At 43.3% G+C, this 26,866-nt stretch overlaps 1 protein-coding gene across 1 annotated transcript in view; it reads left to right on the top strand.

Moving 5' to 3' along the window:
• The window catches only part of LOC132822458 (copine-9-like), a 405,642-nt gene that overhangs the window by 293,269 nt on the left and 85,507 nt on the right, over positions 1–26,866 (top strand). Inside the window, exons 9-11 of the mRNA XM_060835837.1 lie at positions 577–680; positions 5,073–5,177; positions 12,872–12,913. Of these exons, the coding sequence (XP_060691820.1) occupies positions 577–680; positions 5,073–5,177; positions 12,872–12,913 (251 nt within the window). The remainder of the gene's footprint in view (positions 1–576; positions 681–5,072; positions 5,178–12,871; positions 12,914–26,866) is intronic.

Raw genomic sequence — 26,866 nt, 5'->3', positions numbered from 1 at the left:
TTCCTTTTCAACCAACTAACCAGTAGCATCCTAGTATAAGTTTGATAAAACATCTCTTTTGGACTAGGTTGCTAAAGAATGCAGGATGTGATAAAGAGGACAAAGAATCTTTCAATAGTAACTCCTAATTACATGAATAAGCTGTCTTTGGAAGTTTAAGTTGATAGTGTCGATGAAGTAAGTTGGAAGGAGGTTTGTGTAGCTGTTTCCATGTATGGAGTCAGCTATTACGAGGGGGCATAGCTTTAAATTAAGGGGTGGTAGATATAGGACAGATGTTAGGGGTAGATTCTTTACTCAGCGAGTCGTGAGTTCATGGAATGCCCTGCCAGTAACAGTGGTGGATTCTCCCTCTTTATGGGCATTTAAACGGGCATTGGATAGGCATGTGGAGGAAAGTGGGCTAGTGTAGGTTAGGTGGGCTTGGATCGGCGTAACATCAAGGGCCGAAGGGCCTGTACTGCGCTGTATTTTTCTATGTTCTATGTTCTATAATAACATCACAGCCTTTGGCCTGTTACTGTGCTGTAAATATGGTGTGCTTTTTTTAAATAGAGGAAACCTTGTGCTTTACAGGACATTGCAACCATGCAGCTGTGTGCTAATAAGCTGGACAAAAAGGATTTCTTTGGAAAATCAGATCCATTTTTGGTCTTTTATCGGAGCAATGAGGATGGGACGTAAGTAATTATGTATAATTGGTGAATTATGTCTTGTAGACATTTCAAAATGGCCCCCACTCTCTTTAAGCTTAGCTGAACAAAGTAGGCTGATAACAAAAAAAAATTGGAAATCAGAGAAGTTTGTGCCGATGTAACATTGAGTGAATTTGAAGTCTTCTCAGTATCTTGCCCTTTTCCTTAAAAACCAAAATAATTTTCCATATCCTGTTTTCCTTCAGATATTAGCTTCTTCTTGGTGAAATGATTCAAGTGCACTTTTCACACTCAGGTACTTTGCCCAAGTGACCATCCTGCGTTTGTGAGAATAGATATCTCCTAGACTGTTGGGCCTATCACAACCAAGCACAAAACTGCCTTCATCTGTTATCCTCACATGGAGAGTAATTTCTTCCCTCAAAGGGTGTTGAACCTTTGCAATTCTGTGCCCAATAGGGCTGAGGCAGATGAATCACTGAACATATTCAACACTGTGAGTAACAGATTTCTACATATGAAACACATATGGATAATGCAGCAAAGTGGTGTTGAGAAGAGCTACTGGTGCTCTCATTTCAATATTTTAATACCACCAGCCTTGGAATCAAGGGGATGAAGCTGGGCTGATTTTACCCCTGTAGTGCCAGTCCTGTCTTATTGATTCAGGAAACTCAATTCAAACCAGGTCTGGATTATCCTTCATCTTTATGATTCAGTTATTCAAATAATAAACTCATTAAGCCGTTCAAATTATCTTTCTGGAGTACATATTGGGTATATTATTTGACAATGATATAGCCAAAAGTTCCACAAGTCCCAGAGGAGTTGGAGGTGTGACAGGAATATTTATGTTGGGCTTGTCAATTGACCCCATCCAATTAAGCCTACTCCATAGTCTTTCCTCATAGCCCCAAAACAGATCTTCAGATAATTATTCGATTATCTCCTTAAGGTTATTTCTGAATCTGCTTCCAACAACCTTTCAGGTTGTATATTTCTAATCACACCAACTGCTGATACATGGGCAGTAATTGAATCATTGGAATAGATATCAGGCAGGTTCTGCAAAGGACATGAAATACTAATCATCAATTTGATGGCTAAGGGGTAAGGAAAATAAAAATCTATTCCTTTGTGTCTTCTACTTTTCTGACAATAACAAAGCTGAGCAATTGAATGTCAAAGGGCAGAATATAATCACTGCATTAGCAAGTTTTGACTAATTAGCCTCAAACATTTTTTTCTTCTTCCTCATTGACTTCTTTTACCTATCAGTATTAAAAGTATGAACTGGGGAATGCTGTCAACATGCACCTTACCTTCCCATTAAATTGTACCATATATTTAGAGGACACAATAAAGGCACAAAACTGTAATTTAGTCACCAATTTGTATCCTCTGCCTGCATGAAATGTTTATACAATCCAAATAGCTGTGATTCACATGAAATTATAGGAGCTAAATTTCACTGTATAAATGTCTTTTTCTCTTCCTTTCTACAATTCTTTCTCTCAGGTTTACCATATTGTTTGTATCCTATGTTCAATGTTTGTACCATAAAACGTTTTTCCTCAAAATTACTATCTCTGTGTTTTGAAATCTTTTGTTCAGGTGTGCCCTTGCTGTGTTTCTGTCAGCTTTACTATCACAGTGTTCAAATCCTGTGCAGTTTATCTGTATTCCTATCTGCTGAATGTACTATACTGTGCTACGTCTCTCAGTTTTGCTGTTAGATTTTTATCTTAAGGTACCACTATATTGAAAATTGTACTCACTTTTACCTCTCTCTTTCCCTCACTCTCTTTCATTCTCTCATTCTCTCAAGTTGATCATTACCGAATGCAACAAAACCACAAACTGATTAGAAATTGGGTGGAATGACCTGTCTTTTCAGTGCTATGGAGTCATATGTGCCCAAAGTAGTCTCTGTATACCTGCACAATTTTGTTGTAGGCCTCACTATTTACTATGTTGATAAGATGCATTTACCCACATTATAAAGAAGTATTAGTCCATTAGCATACACAAATGATGAGCCTGACTTCTGCTTCCCCTCCTCTTGTTACTTTGTCTTGAGTTTGGGGCAGCTATCACAATACTGTGTCACCAGGCAAAGCAATATTAAACAGCACTAAATGTAAAGAAGTGCTCAACTCTGAGCTCACTCCCAACTCTGACTTCCAGGCACCTCCAGTCTTAACCCAGCTCTAGCTCCAAACTCCTAACACCACAACATCCCCTATCACTCTTGGGCTCAGCTGTAGCAACACTGCAGAGCCACAATGTTCTCTTCCAAACTGAAAATCCTCTTCAGTCGCAATCTGAGGCCTCGTCCTTCTCCAAACTTCAATCATACTAATCATTAACTTCGACATGCTACCTGATTGTGTGGTCTGAAAGCCAAATATCCCAAACTCCTCAAAGTCCCCATTTGGATTCGGGCTGTTCGCACACTGTAGGTGAGGCATCCAAAATTGGATGCTGCCAAATTAGGATACAGTTACATTGGATATATGGCAATGAAAACAGGCTATTTAGCCCAATTATATAAATTTATTATCACAACCCCAATCATATCTCCCTGATTTGGTTATCTATCCTTTCCTTAACTACATCCCAACAATTCACTTCAACTACTCTCGGTGTTAGTGGTTGTCACATTCTCACCACTCTTTGAGTCGAAACGTTTCTTCTGAATTTCAATTAGATTTCAAGGCGACTACTTTCTTTTGATGGTTTTACTTACATATTCCCCAGGAGGGGAAACATTCTCTCTGTATCCATGCTTCAAACACTTGCAGAATTTCAGATAGCTCAGACGTATCACACCTCAGCCTTCGTTTTAGATCCAGCCTATCAATCCTTTCTTGATTTACCCACACATTCCTGGTAGCATCCTTCTAAACCTTCTCTGCATCCTCTCAAATTCCTTGATATCCTGAAGTGATCAGAGCTGTACACACTGGTGGTACACTCCTCATTATTCAAGTATGTCCAAACTGTAAGTGACTTCATCTAATGACAGAAGTGTCTGATAGGAGATCAGCAAGGACACCCAGACAGCATACACTATTGTCGAGCAACATTTTGACACAGGTTCAGCTAACTTGGGTATTCTTAATTCTGTTCTTCCACAAATAATGTTTTGATTTGCTCTATCATTTGCCTTGCGAACCTGTGATGCAAGTATTAGTTGCTGCTGAATTGTACACTGAGATAGTTTGTTCCTTTACCCGTGAGACCTTCTAAGTAATAAGTAATCTCTCTACTCTTCCTACTACAATATGCTAAATCACATGTGTCTGTGTTACACTTAATTTATTTGCCCAGGTTTCAAGACTACTAATGTCCTGTTGTAGTTGCAGTCCTCTTCAGTCTTGATTATCTCCCCCACAATTTGGTGTGATCTGAAAATTGTACATTTGATTCCAAAGTCCAAATTATTCACTTCACTTCTGAAGACCAGTGGTCCTAACACTGACCTTCATGGAACACTACCTCTCATAATCTACCGCAAAATAATTTCCTTTTACTGACATCCTGTACTTTTGATCTTGAAGTTAGCTCACAATCGATTCTCCCACTTGTTGCTTGACTCCACATTCTCTGATCTTATTCATTGCTCTATGTCTGAACCATATCGGAGCCTATTTGAAAATCAAAATAAATACAGCTGTTGCATTACTGTAGTTTGTTTTCTCTGTTACTTAATCGAAAAGTTCAATAACCTAGAACAACAAAGATTTCACTTTGCAAAATCCATGCTAACTATTCATTAATACATTTCTTGTTTCTAGATGTTCAATTCTTTCTTTTAGTAGGGCTTCCATTATTTTTCTTACTATCAATGTTTTAGATTAGATTAGACTTAGATTAGACTTACAGTGTGGAAACAGGCCCTTCGGCCCAACAAGTCCACACCGACCCGCCGAAGCGCAACCCACCCATACCCCTACATTTATCCCTTACCTAACACTACGGGCAATTTAGCTTGGCCAATTCACCTGACCCGCACATCTTTGGACTGTGGGAGGAAACCGGAGCACCCGGAGGAAACCCACGCAGACACGGGGAGAACGTGCAAACTCCACACAGTCAGTCGCCTGAGTCGGGAATTGAACCCGGGTCTACAGGCGCTGTGAGGCAGCAGTGCTAACCACTGTGCCACCGTGCCGCCCACAAGTTGTAATGGTTGCCATCCTTAATATTAGGAATTTCTGTGCCATATTTTTCAAATACATTTATGATGCTACCAGCAATCAGTGAATGTTTCTCACCTCCACTCATAGCTTTATAACTTATTTGCATATATACTTTTTTTCCCTGTTCTGTTTATGTCTGACTGTCTCGCTCTCTGTCAGATTTACTATCATTACATGTGTACCTTTTTCCTGCTCCCTCTCTCTCTCTCAGGTTTACTATCTGCCACAAAACTGAAGTGGTGAAGAATACATTGAACCCAGTCTGGCAACCATTTACTATTCCAGTCCGTGCACTCTGTAATGGGGACTATGACAGGTCAGTATATGGTATAGTCAGCTGTTATTGCTGTACAGTAGTTTACAATGTATTGTTGGTTCTCTGCAATACTTCTCTCACATTGCCCTAAATTAGACCCATTTGTCTACCCTTCATAAACTTCAACTCGTCCAAAACTCCACTGTTTGCACCTTGGATTCTATGTCAAAAAATGTGGCGCTGGAAAAGCATAGCAAGTCAGTCAGCATCCAAGGAACAGGAGAGTCAATAAACCCTTCATCAGGAATGGCTATGCCTGAAACATCGATTCTCCTGCTCCTCACATGCTGCCTGACCAGCTGTGCTTTTCCAGCGCCACACTTTTTGACTTTGGTCTCCAACATCTGCAGTCCTCACTTTCAACTTTGATACTATCTTGAGTAAGAAACTATGGGCGTAATCTTGTTGGGGCATTAGCAATTTTGCTTTCCTGCTTTTGTGGCAGTGAGAATCACAAACTGACTTTTTTTGGGAAGGCCCATCAAATCACAAATCAATGGAGCCATTGGCTAGGCTTTCCCTGCAATCTCAGGGAGCAGAACTCACAGAGGCCAGCTGATGGCATTTAGGAGCACCACAAGGAAGACCTGACTAAACTGGGAAGAGCCGCTATCCTGAAGTCCCAGGATTATAGAATGATCAGATTGGAGGAAGGTAATGCATGGGCATGAGGATGTGATTTGCAATGTTACATTTGCAGAAAGAGTGGGTCAGGGCATCGATAGTGAGAGTGGGGGAGGCGGGGGGGTGGTTGGTTCTCAATGACAGACCGCCTTTCTGATGCCCAGGCACTTAGTGCCTTTGTTGGAGGAAGCTGCTGTCTGAAGGTGACAGGATTAACCCTGCTGTTTTAGCTGTCATGCACGCAGCCCATCTGCAGTTGGGTTAATGTGAACCTTAAGAGAACATGGCTCTGAAGAGTTCATTATAATCCTCAACTGACAAGAAGGTTGACCCTGGACCTTCACACCCAGAACCTTATTCAGGCAGAGTTAGAAAGGGGCAGAATTCATTGATGCCACTGCTGCATCAAATTAAGTACCTGTCTCACCTCCAACTCCCCATCCATGAGATAGAAGATTTGATCATGTGACTCATTAACCAATCAGATTGAAGAGTCATAGATAAAAAAGCAGACTCTGAGCAGGGCAGCAGTAGACGTCTGGTACGTGGCCACCGCCATCCGATGCCTTAAAACGGCGGTGCTCAGACCCGACGTAGTGCAGCAGGTGAAGGATACTCAGGTGTGCAGTGGGAACCCGTCCATGCTCAACCCTGCCCGGACGGAGTTTCACATTGGCCCCAAGGTCCCATACTTCCCACGGGAGCCTGTGCCCCACAACCTGAGCAGCCTCCGGAATTTTAATTTTGTCCCTTTTAAGGACATAAAAAGGCGGGCCCTGTATCAACTGCTGCTGCACACCATCCACCTCTTCTCCCTCATCCACCGTCCGGACATGCCTTAGCATGCGCATTTGCCCCCTGGGTGGTTGGGATCTCCAGCGGAGAGCTCTCTACACGGGAGTCCTCTCCCTTTCTCTCAGGGATCTGGGGTGGAGGGTGCTGCATGCAGCGGTCCCCTGCAACCACAAGTTGCAGTGGTTCACGGACTCCCAGCCCAACTGCTTGTTCTGTAGCGCTGTGGAGTCCGTGGACCATGTGTATATTGGGTGTGGGCGTTTACACTCCCTTTTTGATTTTCTTAAAAACTTCCTCCTCTGCTTTTGGTTGTACTTCAGTCCCACGTTCCTGATCTTTGGGCACCCGGTGCGGAGGAGGGAGGGCAGGTCTGAAGACTTCCTCATGGGTCTGCTCCTGGGCCTGGCCTAACTGGCCATAAACAGGTCCAGGCAGCGGGCCGTGGAGGGGGTCGTTAAGGCCGACTGCCTGCCCCTCTTCCGCAGTTACGTTAAAGCCATAGTGTCTCTGGAAAAGGAGCACGCAGTGTCCACCAACACCCTGGCGTTGTTCAGGGAGAGATGGGCGCCGCAGGGAGTGGAGTGCATTATTTCCCCCTCCAACTCTATTTTGATTTAGTCCCTGCCCTCCCCTTCACTGTTTGATCACACAGCATTGCCCTTTGATGTGAAGGGCACTGCTTGTCACTGGCCACGCAGGTGTTTCCTATCTTCCTGGTGGTGGAAACTGAATAAAGATTTGTGCACCTTATCTTTCACTGTGTCTCACATCTGCACACGCACAACATGGGTGCTGGGGAAAAGTACCGCAGTTAGGCGGTAGTGTAGGGAAAAAAATAAAAAGGAAGTAAAAAAAAAGAAGAAAAAATAAATAAATAAACTGGAGTTTTTTTGATATGAAGGGCATCGCGCGTCAAAAAAAAGCAGAGTCTGAATATGTCAAGTATAATATTGATTCAATTATTCAAATTACATGCAGAAAACAAAACAAAGAAATAGAAAGATTGATTGGATTAAGTGAAAGAAATTAGGAAGCTGGAAAGAATATTTTCAAAAATGTACAATGCTGGTGTTTAAATCTCAAATAATAATGACAATCTGAAAGAATGACAGTCTACCCTTGTAAAAGTTAATTTTCAATGAAAGGAAAGTTGTGTTCTGCTAATTAAGTCTCATTGTGCCATTAAAAGGTTGATTAAACTGGAATGAATCAGCCCTAATGTCTTCTGGTGAATTTAGTTCCTTTCTCTGAGGTTAGTAGAGCAGCATCTCGCCATACGATAGCCTGTGGGTATGGGTTCAAACTCCACCACCGTAGTGGATGGAATTTAACTTTGATTGATGTACTTAAACAGAAGCGGTGAAGTGCCACAGAACAGAAGTGGTGAAGAATACATTGAATCCAGTCTGAAGTTAGCCTCAGTAATGGTGATGATAATGTGATGACGCTGTAACTTTAAAAGGTTATACTGTCCTCTTTTTTTGGAGAGAGGTTGTACGGTAGATGTGCCGAACCGGGGACTGAAGTTGACTTGAGTAAACAACTTGTGAGGCCATGGGTGGTCTTTTTTTTAAAAAGTTGGAAGAATGGAAGCAGCCTGGGAGTGGCCAGCTCTTACGATCAGGCTTTCTACCCTTTTTTAGCTTTAGCAACAGAAGCTGTTTCAGGTTGCAAAAGAATTGGAGGCTTGATTAATTGATTGATTGATTGTCATGTGTACCAGAGGACAGTGAAAAGTTTTGTTTACGAGCAGTACAGGCAGATCATAGTAAGCAAGAATGTATAGATCAAAGGTTATAAATAAAAACTAAGACAGAGACTACAGGTTATGTTGCACAAGGTGTGTGCTCGATGAGATCAGCATTATTTGAGGCTAGAGAGTCCAATCGTCAGTCTAATATCGGCCAGAAAGAAGCTTTTCCCGAACCTGCTGGTGCTTGGGTTCAGGCGTCTGTATCTTCTGCCTGATGGAAGTGGTTGTTGGAGAGTATTACCGGGGTTTGATGGGTCTTCAATTATGTTGACAGCCTTTCCATGGCAATGAGCAGAGTAAATGGAGTCAATGGATGAAAGGTTGGTTTCTGTGATGGTCTGAGCTGTGCACGCAACCTTCTGTAGTTTCTACGGTCCTGAGCAGAGCAATTGCCATACCAGACCATGCTGCATCAGAACAACAGGCTTTCAATGGTGCATTTGTAGAAGTTGGTGCGGGTCCTTATGGGCATACCAAATTTCCTGAGTCGCCCGAGGAAGAAGAGGTGTGTTGTGCCTCCTTGACAATTGCATCTGCGTTGGAAGTCCAAAACAGGTTGTTGGTTACTCTGACGCTCTCCACCCTCTCGACCTCTGCTCCATTGATGTGGATAGTGGCATGTTCTCCTCCTTTCTTACTAAAGTCAATGAGCAGTTCTTTGGTTTTGCCAACATTGAGACATTGCACTACATCATCAAGCCCTTTATCTCTCTTTTGTATTTTGCCTTGCCATTTTTCGATATCTGTCCGACTACTGTGGCGTCATCGGTGAACTTGTAAATGGTGTTCATTTGGAATTTGGCCACATAATCTTGTGTGTACAGGGAGTACAGTAGGGAGCTGAGGACATATCCTTGGGGTGCTCCAGTGTTGAATGTTATTGTGGAGGAGATGCAGTTACCTATCTTCACTGATTGCAGTCCATGGGTCAGAAAGCTGAGAATCTAGTTGCAGTTGAATGCCTCTTGACTACTATATGGTCTGAATTTTCTTTTGATATGTTTTCCTCCTGGATTATAGAACCGCATGTAAGAATCTGTGTCTGAATTTACGTTTGCGCCAAGGGGTGTGTTTGTGGAACATTATGATATTTGAACAGTTAATTGTTATTAGGTACTTTATCTATTATTTGATTAAGTCTTCCAATAGTCGAGAGTGTGTTGCTGGGAAAGCGCTGCAGGTCAGGCAGCATCGGAGGAGCAATAGAATCAATGCTTCAGGCATAAGCCCTTCATCAGGAATGAGGCTTATGGGCCCAGGACTGAGAGATAAATGAGAGTGGTGGGGAATGAGGAAGCTGCTGAAATCCACATTCATCCTGTGAGGTTACAGGGTCCCAAGGCAGAATATGAGGCATTCTTCCTCCAGGCGTTGGTTGGGAAGGGTTTGGCAGTGGAGAAGGCTCCGGAACTGCATGTCCTTGATGGAGTGGGAGGGGCAGTTGAAGTGTTCAGCCAAAGGGCGGTGGGGTTGGTGGGTGCAGATTTCCCAAAGATATTCTCTGAAACGATCCGCAAGAAGGCATCCTGTCTCCCCGATTTGGAGTAGACCACATCGGATGCAAAGGATGCAGTAGATGACTTTGATAGATGTATAGGTAAATTGCTGATGGATGTGGAAGCCTTGAGGCCTTGGATGGAGGTGAGGGGAGTAGTGTGGGCACAGGTTTTGCACTTCCTACGGTGGCAGGGAAAGGTGCCAGGAGTGAGGTGTTGGCTGGTGTGGGAGTGATGTTGTCCTCACAAGGAAGTCGCGGAGGGAATGGTCATTCTACAATGCGGATAGCGGTTGGGAGGGAAATATATCTTTGGTGGTGGGGTCAATTTGGAGGTGGCAGAAGTGACGGAGGATGATGCAATGTATGCAGAGGTTGGTGGGGTGGAAGGTGAGGGGGTTCTGTCCTTGCTGCATTGGGAGGAGTGGGGTTTAAGGTCGGTGGTGAGTGAAGTGGAGGACATTGTCAACCTTGTGGGAAGGGAAGTTACGATCTTGAAAGAAGGAGGTCATCTGGGACTTTCTGAGGTAGAATTGGTCATCTTGGGAACAGATCTGGCAGAAGAAGAGGAAATAGGAATAAGGGATGGTGTTTTTACAGGAGGTGGGGTGGAAGGAGGTGTACTCTGGGTAGCTGTGAGGGTCGGTGGGCTTGTAATAGATGTCTGTGGTTAGTCGGTTGCCAGAGATGGTGATGGAGAGGTTCAGGAAGATGAGGGAGGTGTCTAAGATGGTTCAGGTGAATTTAAGGTTGGGCTGAAAGATGTTGGTAAAATTGATGAACTGTTCAACCTCCTCGTGGGCATAACTGTGTCCCAAGTGGGTGCCTATGACTACCCCTTTGGTTTGGACGAATTGGGAGGATTGGAAGGAGAAGCTGTTGAGGGTGAGGACCAGTTCAGCCAGGCAGATGAGGGTGTCAGTGGAAGGGTACTGGTTGGGACAGCGTGAGAGGAAGAAACGGCTTGGAGACCTTCATCATGGCGGATCAATGTGTCCAGGGACTGGATATCCATGGTGAAGATGAGGCTTTGGTGCCTGGGGAAATGAAAACCTTGGATGAGGTGAAGGGCTTGGGTGGTGTCATGAACGTAGGTTGGGTGTTCCTAGACTAAGGGGGACAGGACGATATCGAGGTAGGAAGAGATGGGTTCAGTGGGACAGGCGCAGGCTGAGACAATGGGTCGACTGGGGCAGTCAGGTTTGTGAATCTTTGGGAGGACTAGAATCAGGCAGTGCGGGGTTCATGGACAATGAGCTTGGAGTCTGTAAGTGGGAGATCTCCAGAGGTGATGAGGTTGTGGATAGTCTGGGAGATGATTCTTTGGTGTGGGAGGTGAGGTCGTGATCAAGGGGGCAGTAGGACGAGGTGTCTGCAAGTTGGTGCCTGGCTTCAGTGGTGTTTAGGTCAGTGTGCCACAATACTACTACGCTCCCCTTGTCTGCAAATTTGATGGTGAGGTCAGGGTTGGCACACCTACCTTCATGACAGCACCCACGCCCTTCACCTCCTCCAAGACTTTCATTTCCCTGGCCCCCAAGGCCTCATCTTTACTGTGGACATCCAGTCCCTGTACACATCGATTCGTTACGACGAAGGTCTCCAAGCTCTCCATTTCTTCCTCTCACGCTGTCCCAACTCTTCCATTGACATCCTCATCCATCTGGCTGAACTGGTCCTTACCTTCAACAATTTCTCCTTCCAACCCTCCCACTTCCTCCAAACCAAAGCTATGGCCACTCGCATGGGACCTAGCTGTGCCTGCCTGCTATCAAGATTAGAGTGGTGCTGGAAAAGCACAGCAGGTCAGGTAGCATCTGAGAAGCAGGAAAATTGAAGTTTCCTGATTCCTGATGAAGGGTTTTTGCCCGAAATGTCGATTTTCCTGCTCCTCGGATGTTGCCTGCCCTTCTGTGCTTTTCCAGCACCACACTCTAGACTCTGATCGCTAGCATCTGCAGTCCTCACTTTCACCTGTGCTTACCTCTTTGTCGAATACGTGGAACAGGCCACCTTCCCCAGTTACATCAGCACCACCTCCCACCTGTTCCTCCGTTACATTGATTACTGTATCGGTGCCACCTCATGCTCCCACAACGAGGTTGAACAGTTCATCAACTTTGCCAACACCTTCCACCCCGACCTCACATTCACCTGACCATCTCAGACACCTCCCTCCCCTTCCTGGATCTCTCCATCACCATCTCCGGTGAACGATTAACCACAGACATTTATTACAAACCCACTGACTCTCGCAGCGACCTAGAATACACCTCCCACCCTATCTCCTGTAAAAATACCATCCCTTATCCCCAATTCCTCTGCCTCCACTGCATCGGTTTCTAGGATGACCAATGCCACCTCAGTAAGTCCTAGATTGCCTCCTTCTTCCAAGATGGCAACTTCCCTTCCCACGTGGTTGACGATGCCCTGCAGCGCACCTCCTCCACTTCACGCACAACCATCCTTGAACACCACCCCTCCCAACACAACAAGGATAGAACTCCTTGGTCCTCACCTTCCATCCCACCAACCTCTGCATATATCGTATCATCATCTGCCTCTTCCGCCACCTCCAAACAGAGCCCACCACCAAAGATATATTTCCCTCCCCATCCCTATCAGCGTTACGGAGAGACCATTCCCTCTACGATTCCCTCGTCAGGTCCACACCCACCACCAGCCCACACCCCACTACTGGCACCTTTTCTTGCCACCACAGGAAATGCAAAACATGTGCCCACACCACTCCCCTCACCTCTGTCCAAGGCCCCAAGGGATCCTTCCACATCCTTCAGAAATTTACCTGTACCTCTACAAATGTCATCTAAAGCTTTGGTGAAGCCTGTGGGAATAGTGGGTCTTGATTTCCAACACAAGACCCCACAAGACATCACAAACACTCACTCGTCCCATGACAGAGTAAAGAAAAGACACTGGTAAAATAAATACCTATTTTTGTAAGGCATTTCTATGGAAGAGAGCGGGATCAATTGACATCACTTTTTTTTTGCCTTTCATGTTTAGGACAGTGAAGGTGGACGTCTATGACTGGGATCGAGATGGCAGGTAAGGCTGAACCTTTCAAAGATCTGTGGAGAGTAGTCATAGGATTACATCCACCTATCTGTTTATCTACTTCCACCGAACTATTAAATTAGATTCCTGCTCATTTTACTGAATTCCTTGTTCTGTGACTGCCAATACATTAGGCCATTTTCCTAGATGCTTGAACAATTTCCTTGTCTTCACGGTGCAGGTAGGTGTCTGATGTAATAGCTGTCATCGGTGCTGAGCTGGAACTAGTCACTCAGAACTGTACAATGGCAATTCGAGGAAATGACTGACTGATTTATATTCTACCTCGCATATATACACAGGATGCTCAGGATCAAATGGCTCGGGAAATCAATATATTGGCAGCAAGCCCAGGCCACTCTATGATTATTGTACAGAAAGAAAGAAAATTGTTCTGTTAAATCCCCACTTTTGTACCTTGCCCTCAAGAGAATACACAAAACAGGAAAACTTGTCCCTGGATGAAAATGCTGGGTGTCAGGCCCTGTCATTTCTCATTTTAGGTTGAGGTAAATTTGGAGTATTTGCAATTGAAGTAAATGCCTAATAGACTGAGTCAATAAAACATGGAGGTGGAATAAGCACAGCTGGTCAAGCAGCATCAGATGAGCAGGAGGGTCAACGTTTCAGGGAAGACCCTTCATCTGTGCTGTGTCTTTTCCAGCTCCACATTCTATCGAATTTGACTTCCCAGTGTCTGCAGTCCTCACTGTCTCCGAGTGCGTAATGGACTGCTTATTATAGTCTACGTTGACAGTGAAAGGTGATGGGTTGATCATCAAAAGATTGATCTAAAAACCCTCACAATTGCAAGAAATAAAAGGAATTTCTTTGACAAAGGAAGAATTTCCTTCTCTGAACCATGGTCTTGGTGACAGTAGCCTGGTGCTGAGCAGCACAAAACCAGGCAGTGATTTGGTACCATCCCTCATTTGTAGTAAAGAAAAAACAAAGAAGATGTTGTAATTCTGAAACAACCCCGGAATGATTGGAGAAATTCGGCAGGTCCAGCAACATCTGTGGAGAGATTCTGAAGAATGGCCATTGGACCCAAAATGTTGATCCTGCTTTTTCTTGATAGATGCTGCTTGAGCTGCGAAATATCTCCAGCAATTCCTGTTTTTGTTGTGATTTTGCAGTAATTGGATTGTCAGCCAAAATAATGAGGGATGTTGGAGTCTACCTCTATTTATGCAGACATATACTACTGAGCTAACAGAGTGGCGCCATAAACAGGGTAATATAACAGGGTCATAGAGTCCCTACAGTGTGGAAGTAGGCCATTTGAACCATCAAGTCCACACCAACCCTCTGAACAGCAAACCAGTCAGACCCACCCTCCTACCCTATCCCTGTAACCCTGCATTTCCTATGGCTATTCCATCTAGCCTGCACATCCCTCAACGTTATGGGCAATTTAGCTCGGTCAATCTACCTAACCTGCACATCTTTGGACTGTGGGAGGAAACTGGAATACCCAGAGAAAACTCACACAGACATGGAGGGGAATGTGCAAACTTCACGCGGACAGTCATCAAGTCATACAGATGTACAGCACAGAAACAGATCCTTACGTCCAAATCGTCCATGCCGACCAGGTATCTTAAATCTAAACCCTTCCTATTTATATACCCATCCAAATGCCTTTTAAATGTTGTAATTATACCAGCCTCTACCACTTCCTGTGACAGTTCATTCCATACACGAACCACCCTCTGCATGAAAGTATTGCTCCTTTTAAATCTTTCTCCTCTCACCCCAAACCTATGGGCTCCCCCACCGCAGGGAAAAGACCTTGTCTATTCTGGAATTGAACTCAGGTCCCTGACATTGTGAGGCAACAGTCCTAACCACTGAGCCACCATGCCCCCCAAACAGAGCCACTGTGTACAGCAGTATACATCTTCTGCCAGTACAACTTTGGAGCAATGAGCATAAGAGCAACCAGAACAGAATGGGTGCTCAGCATTGTAGACAGAAGCATTCTATAATTCAACATATAAAAGGTGCATTAACCGAGATTGATCCAGTGGAGATTAATCCACACTTGTCCAGGGTTAACAAGAGGCATTGGAGAAGTGTATTCTTCAGACTGCTACGAACCTCCTACCACTCCATAGGAAGACTTTTTCGGGAACTCACTGTTCCAACTCGCCTGTCCCGAAAAGAAAGCTCACAAAAGACAAGGCTATCATTTAAAAATTAAGTAAACAAATTTTCCAGAGTCAAATCAACCACTAACTGCTGGCCTAATGAATCTCCGCAATTCAAGCTTATGAATCAATAGGCTGACACATGGCATTAGGCCTGTAACGATTTGGTACTTTTAACACTAGAGGTAGATTTACCAGCATAGTGCCAGAATTGGAGATTTCTACCTCATGGAGAGGGTAGAGAATCTGAGCCTGTTCACTGTCGAGTAAGGAAAGGTGAGATTTAATATATATGTTCAAAATTATAGGGGGTTGCGATAACGTATATTTGGCACCACTATCTTCCTTGGGAAGAGGGTGAATGTCCAGCCCTTGTCTAAGGCTGTCAGACCCCATTATATATGGTGACAACAGTGGTGCATGGTCTGTGAGCTATTTCTGAGGGATCCCAGCAGCAATTGTAAATTTAGAAGAGTGAACAAACTTTGACCTGATGGGACACACTCAAGAAAACTGCCCACAACAGTAACTGGATTAAATTCCCATTACTACAGCCCCTATGACAGACAACTTGAATGCCACAGAATGATGGAAAAAGCCTTACCTTCATACAAGCCCCAGGATATCACAGGAGATCTCAACTAGACTGCACTGAAGAAACTGATTCCGCTGTTACAGGGCCATCTCACCGACAGAACTCACTTAAAAGCCAGAAAAGGAACAGCGAGTGTGCTCTTGTGCTCTAGTGGCGATAGCTGAAGAGAAGAGATTGATGAACACCCTGTTAAATATGACGTAATGGTTGAAGCATTTGATTCTTACTTGGGTTTCAAAGGAGGGCTCCTATAGACTGGGAAAAATTCAAAATACTCAGGACATGGCAGCAAATGTTTAAATCCTCCAGTAAGAATATCTCTTGGATGCCACCAGACTAGGATGCTGAAAGGGAGCTGATCAATCAGGTCAATTGTCCTTGATGGTGTTAAGCTTCTTGAGTGTTACTGAAGCTGAACCCATCCCAGTCAGTGCAGAATATTCCATCACACTTCTGACCTGAGGACAGGCATTTGGGAGAGTTACTCACCATAGAATTCTTAGCCTCTAACCTTTTTTTATGCCTTAATTTCTTAAACACCTATACCTTTAAGGAATAAAAGAATGACAAGAGTAAGATTAGGGCCAATCAAGGATAGTAGTGGGAAGTAGTGTGTGGAGTCAGAGGAGATAGGGGAAAGCACTAAATGAATATTTTTTGACAGAATTCACTCTAGAAAATGACAATGTTGTCGCGGAGATTACTGAGATACAGGCTACTAGACTAGGTGTGATTGAGGTTCACAAGGAAGAGGTATTAGAAATCCTGCAGAGTGTGAAAATAGATAAGTCCCTTGGGCTGGATGAGATTTATCCTAGGATCCTCTGGGAAGCCAGGGAGGATATTGCCGAGCCTTTGGCATTGATCTTTAAATCGTCATTGTCTACAGAAATAGTGCCAGAAGACTGGAGGATAGCAAATGTAGTTCCCCTGTTCAAGAAGGGGAGTAGAGACAATCCTGATAATTATAGGCCAGTGAGCCTTACTTCAGTTGTTGGTGAAGTGTTGGAAAAGGTTATAAGAGATAGGATTTATAATCATCTAGAAAAGAATAATTTGGTTAGGGATAGTCAGCGCGGTTTTGTGAAGGGTAGATCGTGCCCCACAAACCTTATTGAGTTCTTTGAGAAGGTGACCAAATAGGTAGATGAGAGTCAACTGGTTGATGTGGTGTATATGGATTTCAGCAAGGCGTTTGATAAGGTTCCCCACAGTAGGCTATTGTACAAAATGTGGAGGAATGGGATTGTGGGAGATATAGTAATTTGGATCAGTAATTGGCATGCTGAAAGAAGACAGAGGGTGGTGGTTGATGGGAAATGTTCATCCTGGAGTCCAGTTACCAGTGGTGTACCGCACGGGTCGGTGTTGGGTCCACTGCTGTTCATCATTTTTATAAACGATCTGGATGAGAGCGTAAAAGGGTGGGTTAGTAAATTTGCAGATGACAGTAAGGTTGGTGGAGTTGTAGATAGTGACGAAGGATGTTGTAGGTTACAGAGAGACATAAATAAGCTGCAGAGCTGGGCTGAGAGGTAGCAAATGGAGTTTAATGCTGAAAAGTATGAGGTGATTCACTTTGGTCGGAGTAACTAGAATGCAAAGTACTGGGCTAATGGTAAGATTCTTGGTAGTGTAGATGAGCAGAGAGATCTCGGTGTCCAGGTACACAGATCCTTGAAAGTTGCCACCCAGGTTGACAGGGTTGTTAAGAAGGCATACAGTGTTTTAGCTTATATTAATAGAGGGATCGAGTTCTGGAACTATGCGGTTATGCTACAGCTGTACAAAACTCTGGTGTGGTCGCACTTGGAGTATTGTGTACAGTTCTGGTCACTGCATTATAAGAAGGATGTGGAAGCTTTGGAAAGGGTGCAGAGGAGATTTATCAGGATGTTGCCTGGTATGGAGGGAAGGTCTTATGAGGAAAGGCTGAGGGACTTGAGGCTGTTTTCGTTAGAGAGAAGAAGGTTAAGAGGTGACTTAATAGAGACATATAAGATAATCAGAGGGTTAGATAGGGTGGACAGGGAGAGCCTTTTTCCAGGAATGGTGACGGTAAGCACGAGGGGCCATAGCTTTAAATTGAGTGGTGATAGATATAGGACAGATGTCAGAGGTAGTTTCTTTACTCAGAGAGTAGTAAGGGTATGGAATGCTTTGCCTGCAATGGTAGTAGATTCGCCAACTTTAAGTACATTTAAGTTGTCATTGGACAAGCATATGGGCGTACCTGGAATAGTGTAGGTTAGATGGGCTCCAGATTGGTATGATGGGGCAGCGCAACATCAAGGGCCGAAGGGCCTGTACTGCGCTGTAATGTTCTATGTTCTATGTTCTATATTCTGACCTGCATTTGCAGTATGTATATGGGTTGATCCAGTTTGATTTCTGCTCAATGGTAACTCCCATAATGTCAATAATGAAGGACTCATTAATGTCCATTTAATGTCAAAAGGCATGATGGTTAGGTTTTCATTTCTTGGAGACGGTCACCGGGGAGCACTTGCGTGAAGTGACACAGTGTAAGATGGAAAAGGAGGTGCACTTACAGAACCCACCAATGGGACAGGGGCTTGTGCATGGGGAAAGAGACCATGCCACATTACAGCTTATGCCTTTTCTCGCAGAATGATGATTTATACTGCTCAGCGGTTAACACGGCTGCTTCACAGCGCCAGAGACCCGGGTTCAATTCCCGCCTCAGGTGACTCTCTGTGTGGAGCTTGCACATTCTCCCCGTGTCTGCATGGGTTTGCTCCGGTTTCCTCTCACAGTCCAAAAATGTGCAGGTTAGGTGCATTGGTCATGCTAGTGTAAGGTGAAGGGGTAAATATAGGGGAATGGGTCTGGGTGGGTTGCGCTTCGGCAGGTCGGTGTGGACTTGTTGGACCGAAGGGCCTGTTTCCACACTGTAAGTAATCTAAGTAATCTAATCTAAGAATACAGAGTAAAATTGAAGAAAATTATAAATAGGTTGAGGTTGGTCAGATTCGAGGGAGATAGTCATGGTGGTGGATGAAAAATGCTGTAAGTCAAGATAGAATTGGAGTGATAAATGGGGAGAGGATGAAGACGATATATTAATTGTAAAGGGGAGTAACTATTGGCAAATCAAAATGCAGAATGACTGGAACTGGTAGAGCTAAGGACCAAACTAAAGTCATTATTTGGTCTCATCATAAGCCAAGCAAAGTGTGAGCACCAGTCAGGCAACTTGTCTAGCTCACCTCTCTGTTGGTACCTTACCAATTTCATTTGATGCCCAGTTTCCCAAATTCTTCCTTGGAGACATGGTAACAATTGATTGGGGAAAAACACCCCCAAGAGCACCTTCAAGAAATCAGTGAGAAAGTAGAGCCACTTTGCTCTGTGCCCACAATATGGCAGGAAACAGCCTCACCAGTTCCAAGCTGGACAACGCCATTAAAGCTGGTCCTTTTAAAGTGGGATGCGCTGCAGAAGTCTTTAAATTCCAATTCAGAAATCTAAAAGGATGCCGACAAGATCAACCAGTGTCCAAGGAATAAAATGTAGATGAACATGAAGTGCCTTTTTTTGATGAAGTCATAAAATCGAAGGGATGTTTTTCAGAGTGCTGACATTATGGTCAATGGCTACAGAGCAAATTTCAAATTAGATATTGGAGAAGGAGTTTCAATTCTTTCTGGCACTGCGCAGAGGCTGAAGCTTAATTTTCTCCGCCCACCAGCTATACATGGTTTTCACCTCTCCAGTATTCTCAGAACCTGCTTACGTTTTTTACACAGAAACTTGTTTGTGTTTTGAGCAGCAAGTTGACATATTGTGGAATGGATTGTTTGAAAGGTTAATGAAAGCAGATTCAAGAGTTACTTTCATATTAATCTACCCGGTTGGAATAAAATTGTAAGGCTATAGGGGACAAAGAGCAGAAGAATATAGACATCCTTCCCGACTGTGTGATTATGGTGTTGTGAATCTTGCCTCTTAGAATGGAGCGGTGTGTTCAGGAATTTAGCACTCCTCACTGAATTGTCCAACCTCTGAAATAGTTGTGTTGCAGCAAGGGTTTTAAAATGTAACCTTAAAAGCAAAAGGAAACACGAGAGTGAATTACAAAATGTGCCAGAATTTCAGATGCTACTTTTTGTATTTTTCGATTCTACAAGTAAACCTGAGAAGCAGATTCAAAACATTTTCAGTTTCCTTTTAGGAATATGCAAGTGTAAGTATATAGAATATGAATTATGTCTGCCTGCAATCAGTCAAGGTTTGGATATTCATTTCATTAAAATTGTGCCCGGAGTAAAGCACCGGGGAGGATCTGCTGTGTTAGTGTTAGAAATTCAAAGGAATCATTGAGCATCCAGCCTGAAAAGCTCTGTTTCCTGTATCCCAAGTTCCCTGTTGTGTTAAACTATGTGAAATGTGTTTGAAAGCTATCCAGAAATGAAACAAATAACCACATGTAATAAGTGGGTCATGCAATAATATATTCATTCACTCCTCTAAGTTCTCTCTGTTCAAAGATTAATGTGCTTTAATTATTGGAAGCAATGTAAACTCCTTTTAATTTCTTTTTTTTTGCACAAGTTGAAAGAGTGTTTTTTGGTTCTGAAGATTTATTTGAACAGAAGTGATTTCAAATACACCAAGGAACAACATGTTCCAGAAATATCGATTCAAAGTTAACATATTGAATGTCTGCATTTTGACCTGATACTGGGGACGAGATTCAACCTTTCACATGGTCTTAAAATATGCATAATGATAACCAATTTAATAGTGCAGAGGCTATAGCGAATCTGTATGCAGTTTCAATCCAGTGCTAAATTGGTCAGGGTCTTAATATGGATGGCCTGGGGGAGCTGCATTAAATGAACGCAGACCTCATTCAATGAAATGAGGCTCCTTTGCCCATTTTAAAACAAGGTGTCTGAATCTGTTTCTCCTAGTCAGAGCTCTGATTTGCGTTTTTAGATCTTGAATCACCTAGCTAATCTTTAAAAGGCTGAGCAGAAAATGCTGGAAAACTGTCCCCACAAAGTAGCTGCAAAAGGCTGCCGTTGGCCCATCCACAATTCCCCAGCAATTGTCACCCACTCTCCAAAGAGGAATTTGTGAAACTGGGCATCAAGTGAAATCGGGAAGGCACCAAGGGGGGAGGGTGAGCGACACAGATTGCCCTGATTGGTGCTTGCACTTTGCTTGGCTTATGATGAGAACGTTATCATGAGTTTAGTTTGGTCTTTACTCTATCAATTCTAGTCTTCCATTTTACAGATCCATTGGCCTAATTTCTTTCCATGATGACACCGAATACTTATTTTCCTAGCTTCCCAATCCTGACTTGCAAACATCATCACGATTGTACTGAAAATGGCATGTTCTTCTGTAGCTTCCCTACGACAGCAACCACTTTGCCATTATCTGTTTCATATATCTTTAGTGAGCTTATTTAGATTAAAATGGAATCTGTGTTTGTAGGATTGCAACAGCTCCTGTGTATTTGAACATGTCAGTGTCTCATGGAGTTCTTTGCCATGACAACCTCATTGCTCAATCAAAACCTGATTGCATTCCTTGCTGGCTCATTAGAGTACCACATTGTTCAGATTGCAGTCTGGGTGCCTTCCTCCTCATTTCTAAATTACAAGTTACCCACACTAGTGAGAGAACTCACAACATGATAATTTTATGTCTCTCAATTTTCTAACAGATAAATCTGCTGAATGCCAAGTCAGTGTTAACCCTTAAAAATATTCCCAGAATTTGTGACTGCAGATATTTGACGTCGAACTGCAATTATTACAAATAGAACTGCAGTCTCGTCAGGGATCAGAAGGCCTGTCCCAACATACACACAGCATGGCTGTGAGATCATGGCTCTTTTTTGAATAATTACATTTGAACCTAATTTAGAACAGAAGTGATCATGAATTTTTCAGAGCTCACAGAGGATGTAGAGCCAGGTGAATGTTTCTCCTTTTCATTTTCTTCTGATGTTGCAGGGGAGATGTTGCAAGGTGGGTGGCACAGCCGTCAGAAGCAGTTGGGGCCTGCCCAATTCATGGCATGCACATTTTCCCTCAAAGCAATTTCATTTTGCAAGTCTGCGACCTTATTTAAAATGAAATAGCTATACTTATACAGCTCCGAGCTAGCAATCCCAACTGTAGGCCACAGTTGATTGTGGAAAAAACTTTTTTTTTTCCTTTTGGAGACTCTTCAGAATAAATTTACTATGTTATGCTCTCCCCCATCCCAGGCATTAATTACTTTTGCGAGACACTTTTGTTGCTGGCATTTAATGCAATATGGTGACCATGGCTATTCCATAGTGGCCAAAAGTAGATGCAAAAGAATACAGGAGCAGTTTGTCCTGCAGCTGCTATAGCCCTGGAACTTGCATGTGTAGACACTTCAATGTGACCTGGATATGTGGAAGAAGACTTCACTTTGCTGCCTCCAGTTCACAAGACAGTTGCACCATCTGCTGCCAACTGAGCTGAAGATATCTGAAATGACTACAGCTCTTCCCTGCAAAGTTAAGGTCATCACAGCATGGCATGCTCATGCTAATGGATCAATCAAAGCAGCTAGACCACCTCAGGCACTTTGCATTTTTAAATAAATGACAGATGCAGTGTTTGCAAGGAGCAGTATTTGAGTACAGAACTTTGACCCAGGTGATGGGCTTCCCTGAGGTACAAGATGTTTCACATGGCATTCACATGGTCATGGGAGGTCCTCGTCTCAGTCCTACAATCTACACCTACTTCAATATTTACTGTCCAGCAAGTTGCCACAATGCCTTCATTAAACAGCCTTTGGTGTCTGTACTTTTAGAAGATGAATCACAACCTGGAGGGGAAATAGTTTTTAATGAGAGCAATACTAACCATCACTTCCTTGACTGTGCATTGTCCTACAGCAGGCAATATATTTGCTGTCCCAACGTCACCACCTACATAGGAACTTAAGATCAGGAGTGGGTCACTCAGCCACTCAGCCATTTCTCACATGCATTTAGATCATTGTTTATTCCTTTCATAACTCTTCCATCTACCCATGACAGTTCCGTAATCTTTAGTAACTAAAATAACTGCACAACTGCATAACTGTAATCAAGTCATCCTTTATTTGCACATGCATTGTGCATAGACTCTGGCCTAACCAGTTTAGAGCCAGTCCCTAGAGTGTGGTGACTCTCTGACAGTCCTGTTTATATCTGATGAAGGGCTCTTGCATGAAGCATCAATTCTCCTGCTCCCTGGATGCTGCCTGACTTGCTGTACTTTTCCAGCACCACACTCTCAACTCTGATCTCCAGCTTCTGCAGTCCTCACTTTCTCCTGTTTATACTTATCAGCCAGGGCTCTCTGATTGGCCCAGTCAGGGACCTCATACTCAATGAAATCCAACCTTGTTCCAATCACTATAATACCCTTACATGTTTTGAGAAAATTTGTAGCTCAAGTTAAGGTTCTGGAAGTAGGTTTGCTCGCTGAGCTGGAAGGTTCATTTCTAGACGTTTTGTTCCCCTATTAGATGACATCTTCAGTGGGCTTCAGGTGAAGCTCTGCTGATAAGTCCTGCTTTCTATTTATATGTTTGGGTTTCTTTGGGTTGGTGATGTATTTTCCTGTGGTGATGTCATTTCCTGTTCTTTTTCTCAGGGGATGGTAAATGGGGTCTAACTCGATGTGTTGTTGATAGAGTTCCAGTTGGAATGCCATGCTTCTAGGAATTCTCGTGCGTGTCTTTGTTTGGCTTGTCCTAGGATGGATGTGTTGTCCAGGATACATGAACATTAACTAGCCACAAAATGACATAGCCCTCTCTTGCTAGTATCCTTACATACAGATAAGAAAGGACACCACTTCAACTGGGACAACACATCTATCCTAGGACAAGCCAAACAAAGACATCTATCACCCCCTGAGAAAAAGGACAGGAAGTGACTTCACCATCAGGAAATGACATCACCAACCCAAAGAAGCCAACCATATTAATACAAAGCAGGAATTATCAGCAATGCTTTGCCTGAGGCCCACTGAAGATGTTACCTAGTAGGGTGACAAAACGCCTGGAAATGAACCTTCCAGCTCAGTGAACAAACCTACATCCAAACCCTTACATCAATGGTACTGTACAAAAACAGGCTATTTGGTCCAGCTGGACTCTGCCAATGCTTATGTATCACATGAACTTCTTCCCATCCTACTACATCCAACTTTATTAGCAAAACCTTGGATTCCTTTTCAAAACCTTGTGCTTGTCTAGATTCTCCTTTAATGCTCCTGTCTGTCAGATGTTTTAATGACTCCTTTTGGTATCATGTTCCACATCCTCACTTTTCTTTAGGTACAGGAGGTTCTACTCAGTCCTTTATTGGATTTATCAGTGACTATTTTATACTAATGACTCATACTTTAGGACTCCCTGCATTTTGAACCATAATACCTGATGATATGAGTCAATAACAATGGCAAAGCTGTCAGGGCTTACAAGCATTACTTGGCTGAAGTTCACAGGAACATCAGGAATCTATACATACGCTGTCAAATTGGAAGATCCAGAAACTGTTGCAAGTGATTCTTTGTCGCCCGATAGAGTGCATTGTTATAATTTGGCTTGTGCCCCAAGACTGCAGTTGACTAGGAGTTGTTGAATTGATGAAAATTAATAGTCTCTGTGTAAAAACCTGTGAAAACATTACATCTTTATGAAAAATATGCATCTGAGTGTTTAAAGTGTACTAAGTTTGTGATAATTACATACTGAAATACAAACGGTGAATATTGGCAAGCTTAGCAGGTCTGGCAGTGCACGTGGAGAGAGAAATAGAATTCTAGGCTAGATTTTTACCGAGACTGGTAGCCTCATGCATCCTTTCAAAATGTAATCAGAACCTGATGCTAGGGTTCCTAACACCATTTCCAGGCTTTCTGATTTTCAGGAATGCCTCAATCATGTGCAGGCTGGGTCAGGTCATGAGCCCATGGCCAGCACTCCTGACCTAGCCAGTTGCACTGGGAGATAGGACTGACCTAGTCCTGTGCAATCCTTATAGAGTAAGGACAGTATATTAAAGGATCACAGTTCATACCGTGTCAAGGTGTAACAAACCATATTCTCCTTGGAGAAGCCTTTTGAAGGGCTTCCTCATGCCCCTCCCATTATCTAGGTGTATCACCTGACAACTGCCATGGTCCCTTATGCGAGTGTATGCTTTTCCTCCTATTCCCAAGGCCCATCATGACTCCCATGCCAAGCTATAGCACTTCCAAGACTATTCACATACTATATAACATATTGAAGTAATGAACCCTACAATGACCATTGAATGTTTCAGAAAAAGCCTTTCAAAAAGAGATTTTAAAAAGTCATAATAAATCACAAAACTCTATTCAGTGCAGCCCCATAAAAGTGCTGAGGTTACCATAAAGGTCCCACCTTCTCAACCTTGCCCCTTGCCTGAGGCGTGGTGACCCTCAGGTTAAACCACCACCAGTCGGAATTTGAGAAGGGGCCCCGGTCCTCAAGAGTTGGGGCAGTCTCCTGGTTATGGAGGTGACTGGAGTCTCAGCAGCAATGAGATGCTTCGGCAGAGGTGACGTTTTGGTACCAGTCAGTCAGGGCTGCTTCCTCCTTTGTGTTGCGGCCTCAGGGAATGGTTTGGTGGCTGCGGAGTGTGGCGGCCACTGAGTAAATGAAGAAACCGTGTATGGAACAGAAAATGTAACTTGTCCTCATTTTGTATGTTTTTTTATATATAGTTTATTAATTAAAGTGGCGGCAGCTTATGGTGACTTGTACACAGTTTACTGTATTGTCACAAATAGTGTAACAATAAATTACTATTGCATTATACTAGAATATATTAATGAGGTAACAACCCTATTGGACTATAGTGACTTAACTTTACTGTAAACATGCCAATCACTCAGACCTTTTAAAGTTTCAAGAGCTGGAGCCACAAGGTATTTGAAACTACTTAAGCCTGTATAAACAAACATTAAAGAAATTGGTAGCAGAGATCAGAACACCAGAACCATCAGATAGAGTCTCTGATGTTTCAAAAGGCAAGTGATTTTCAGGGCTGTCAGCTAAGCCTTTTCATATATTCTATGTGTGTGCCTGACCCCAGACAGTGGAGATTCTCCAGAGCAGTTTTTCCAGTGATGGTCTTGCAAAGTCATGAATTTTCCAGACTCCCATCACACAACTCACGGATGAAACCCTGGCACTATATTTTGAGTTGAATAGGCATCTTCCTCGGAACTGCTTCACCTCCGAGGTCAACATCCAGCCCTGTGTTCTGAGTCGAATATAACTTTTCTGCCGAACGCCTTCTTCTGAGGAGTCATGTTTTACTAGAAAGATCAGCTAAGTGTTAATTCGAGGGAGATTTAGGGCAGGTTTTTCTTTGTGAGGTCTCGTGAGTTATCTCACACAGTTTTACACTGCTCATCTTATTATGTATGCGACATGCCTCTATGGCAACGTCTCTCTCTGTCTTACAGCTTGCGAGCAGTGGAAATACTTCTTACTCCCAGCTGTGCATCAAGTCAATCTCTGTCAGTCATGAATAGGCCTTTACAGTATAGATAGAATCATAGAGGTCGACAGTATGGAAACAAGCCCTTCAGCCTGACTTGCCCTTGCTGCCTAGTTTTCACAGTTAATCTACTCTCATTTGCCTGCTTTTGGTCCATATCCCTCCATACCTATCTTATCCACATACTGTCCAAATTTTTCTTAAATGATAAAACTGTACTCATCTCTGTGACAACCTCTGGTGGCAGCCCATTCCAGCCACTCACCATCCTCTGTGTGAAAGAATTGCTCCTCTGACCCTTTTGTAGCTCTCCCATCTCACCTTTAACCTATGGCCTCTTAGATTCCCCTACCATGATGAAAAGCTGTTGACTATCTATCTTATCTACCATTCTCATGATTTTATAGACCTCTGTAAGGTCACCCCTTGGTCTCTTACACTCCAGAGGAAAAAAATGTCCCAGCCTATTCAGCCTCTCCTTATAAGTCAAGCCTTCCAGTTCAGTAAATCTTTTTTACACTCTTTCAAGTTTAATCTATAGTAGGGTGATCAGAACTGCATGCAGTACTCCAAATGTGACCTTAGATTAGAAAAGGTTTCTGAGGGCATGTAAGTGGCAGGACGATGTTTAATTGTAAATAGAAACTCAC

This window comes from Hemiscyllium ocellatum, chromosome 14, assembly GCF_020745735.1.
Source record: "Hemiscyllium ocellatum isolate sHemOce1 chromosome 14, sHemOce1.pat.X.cur, whole genome shotgun sequence".
NCBI classification, from domain to species: domain Eukaryota; kingdom Metazoa; phylum Chordata; class Chondrichthyes; order Orectolobiformes; family Hemiscylliidae; genus Hemiscyllium; species Hemiscyllium ocellatum.
The sequence above is the reverse complement of the archived record's forward strand: the minus strand, read 5'-3'. Positions and strand labels throughout refer to the sequence as shown.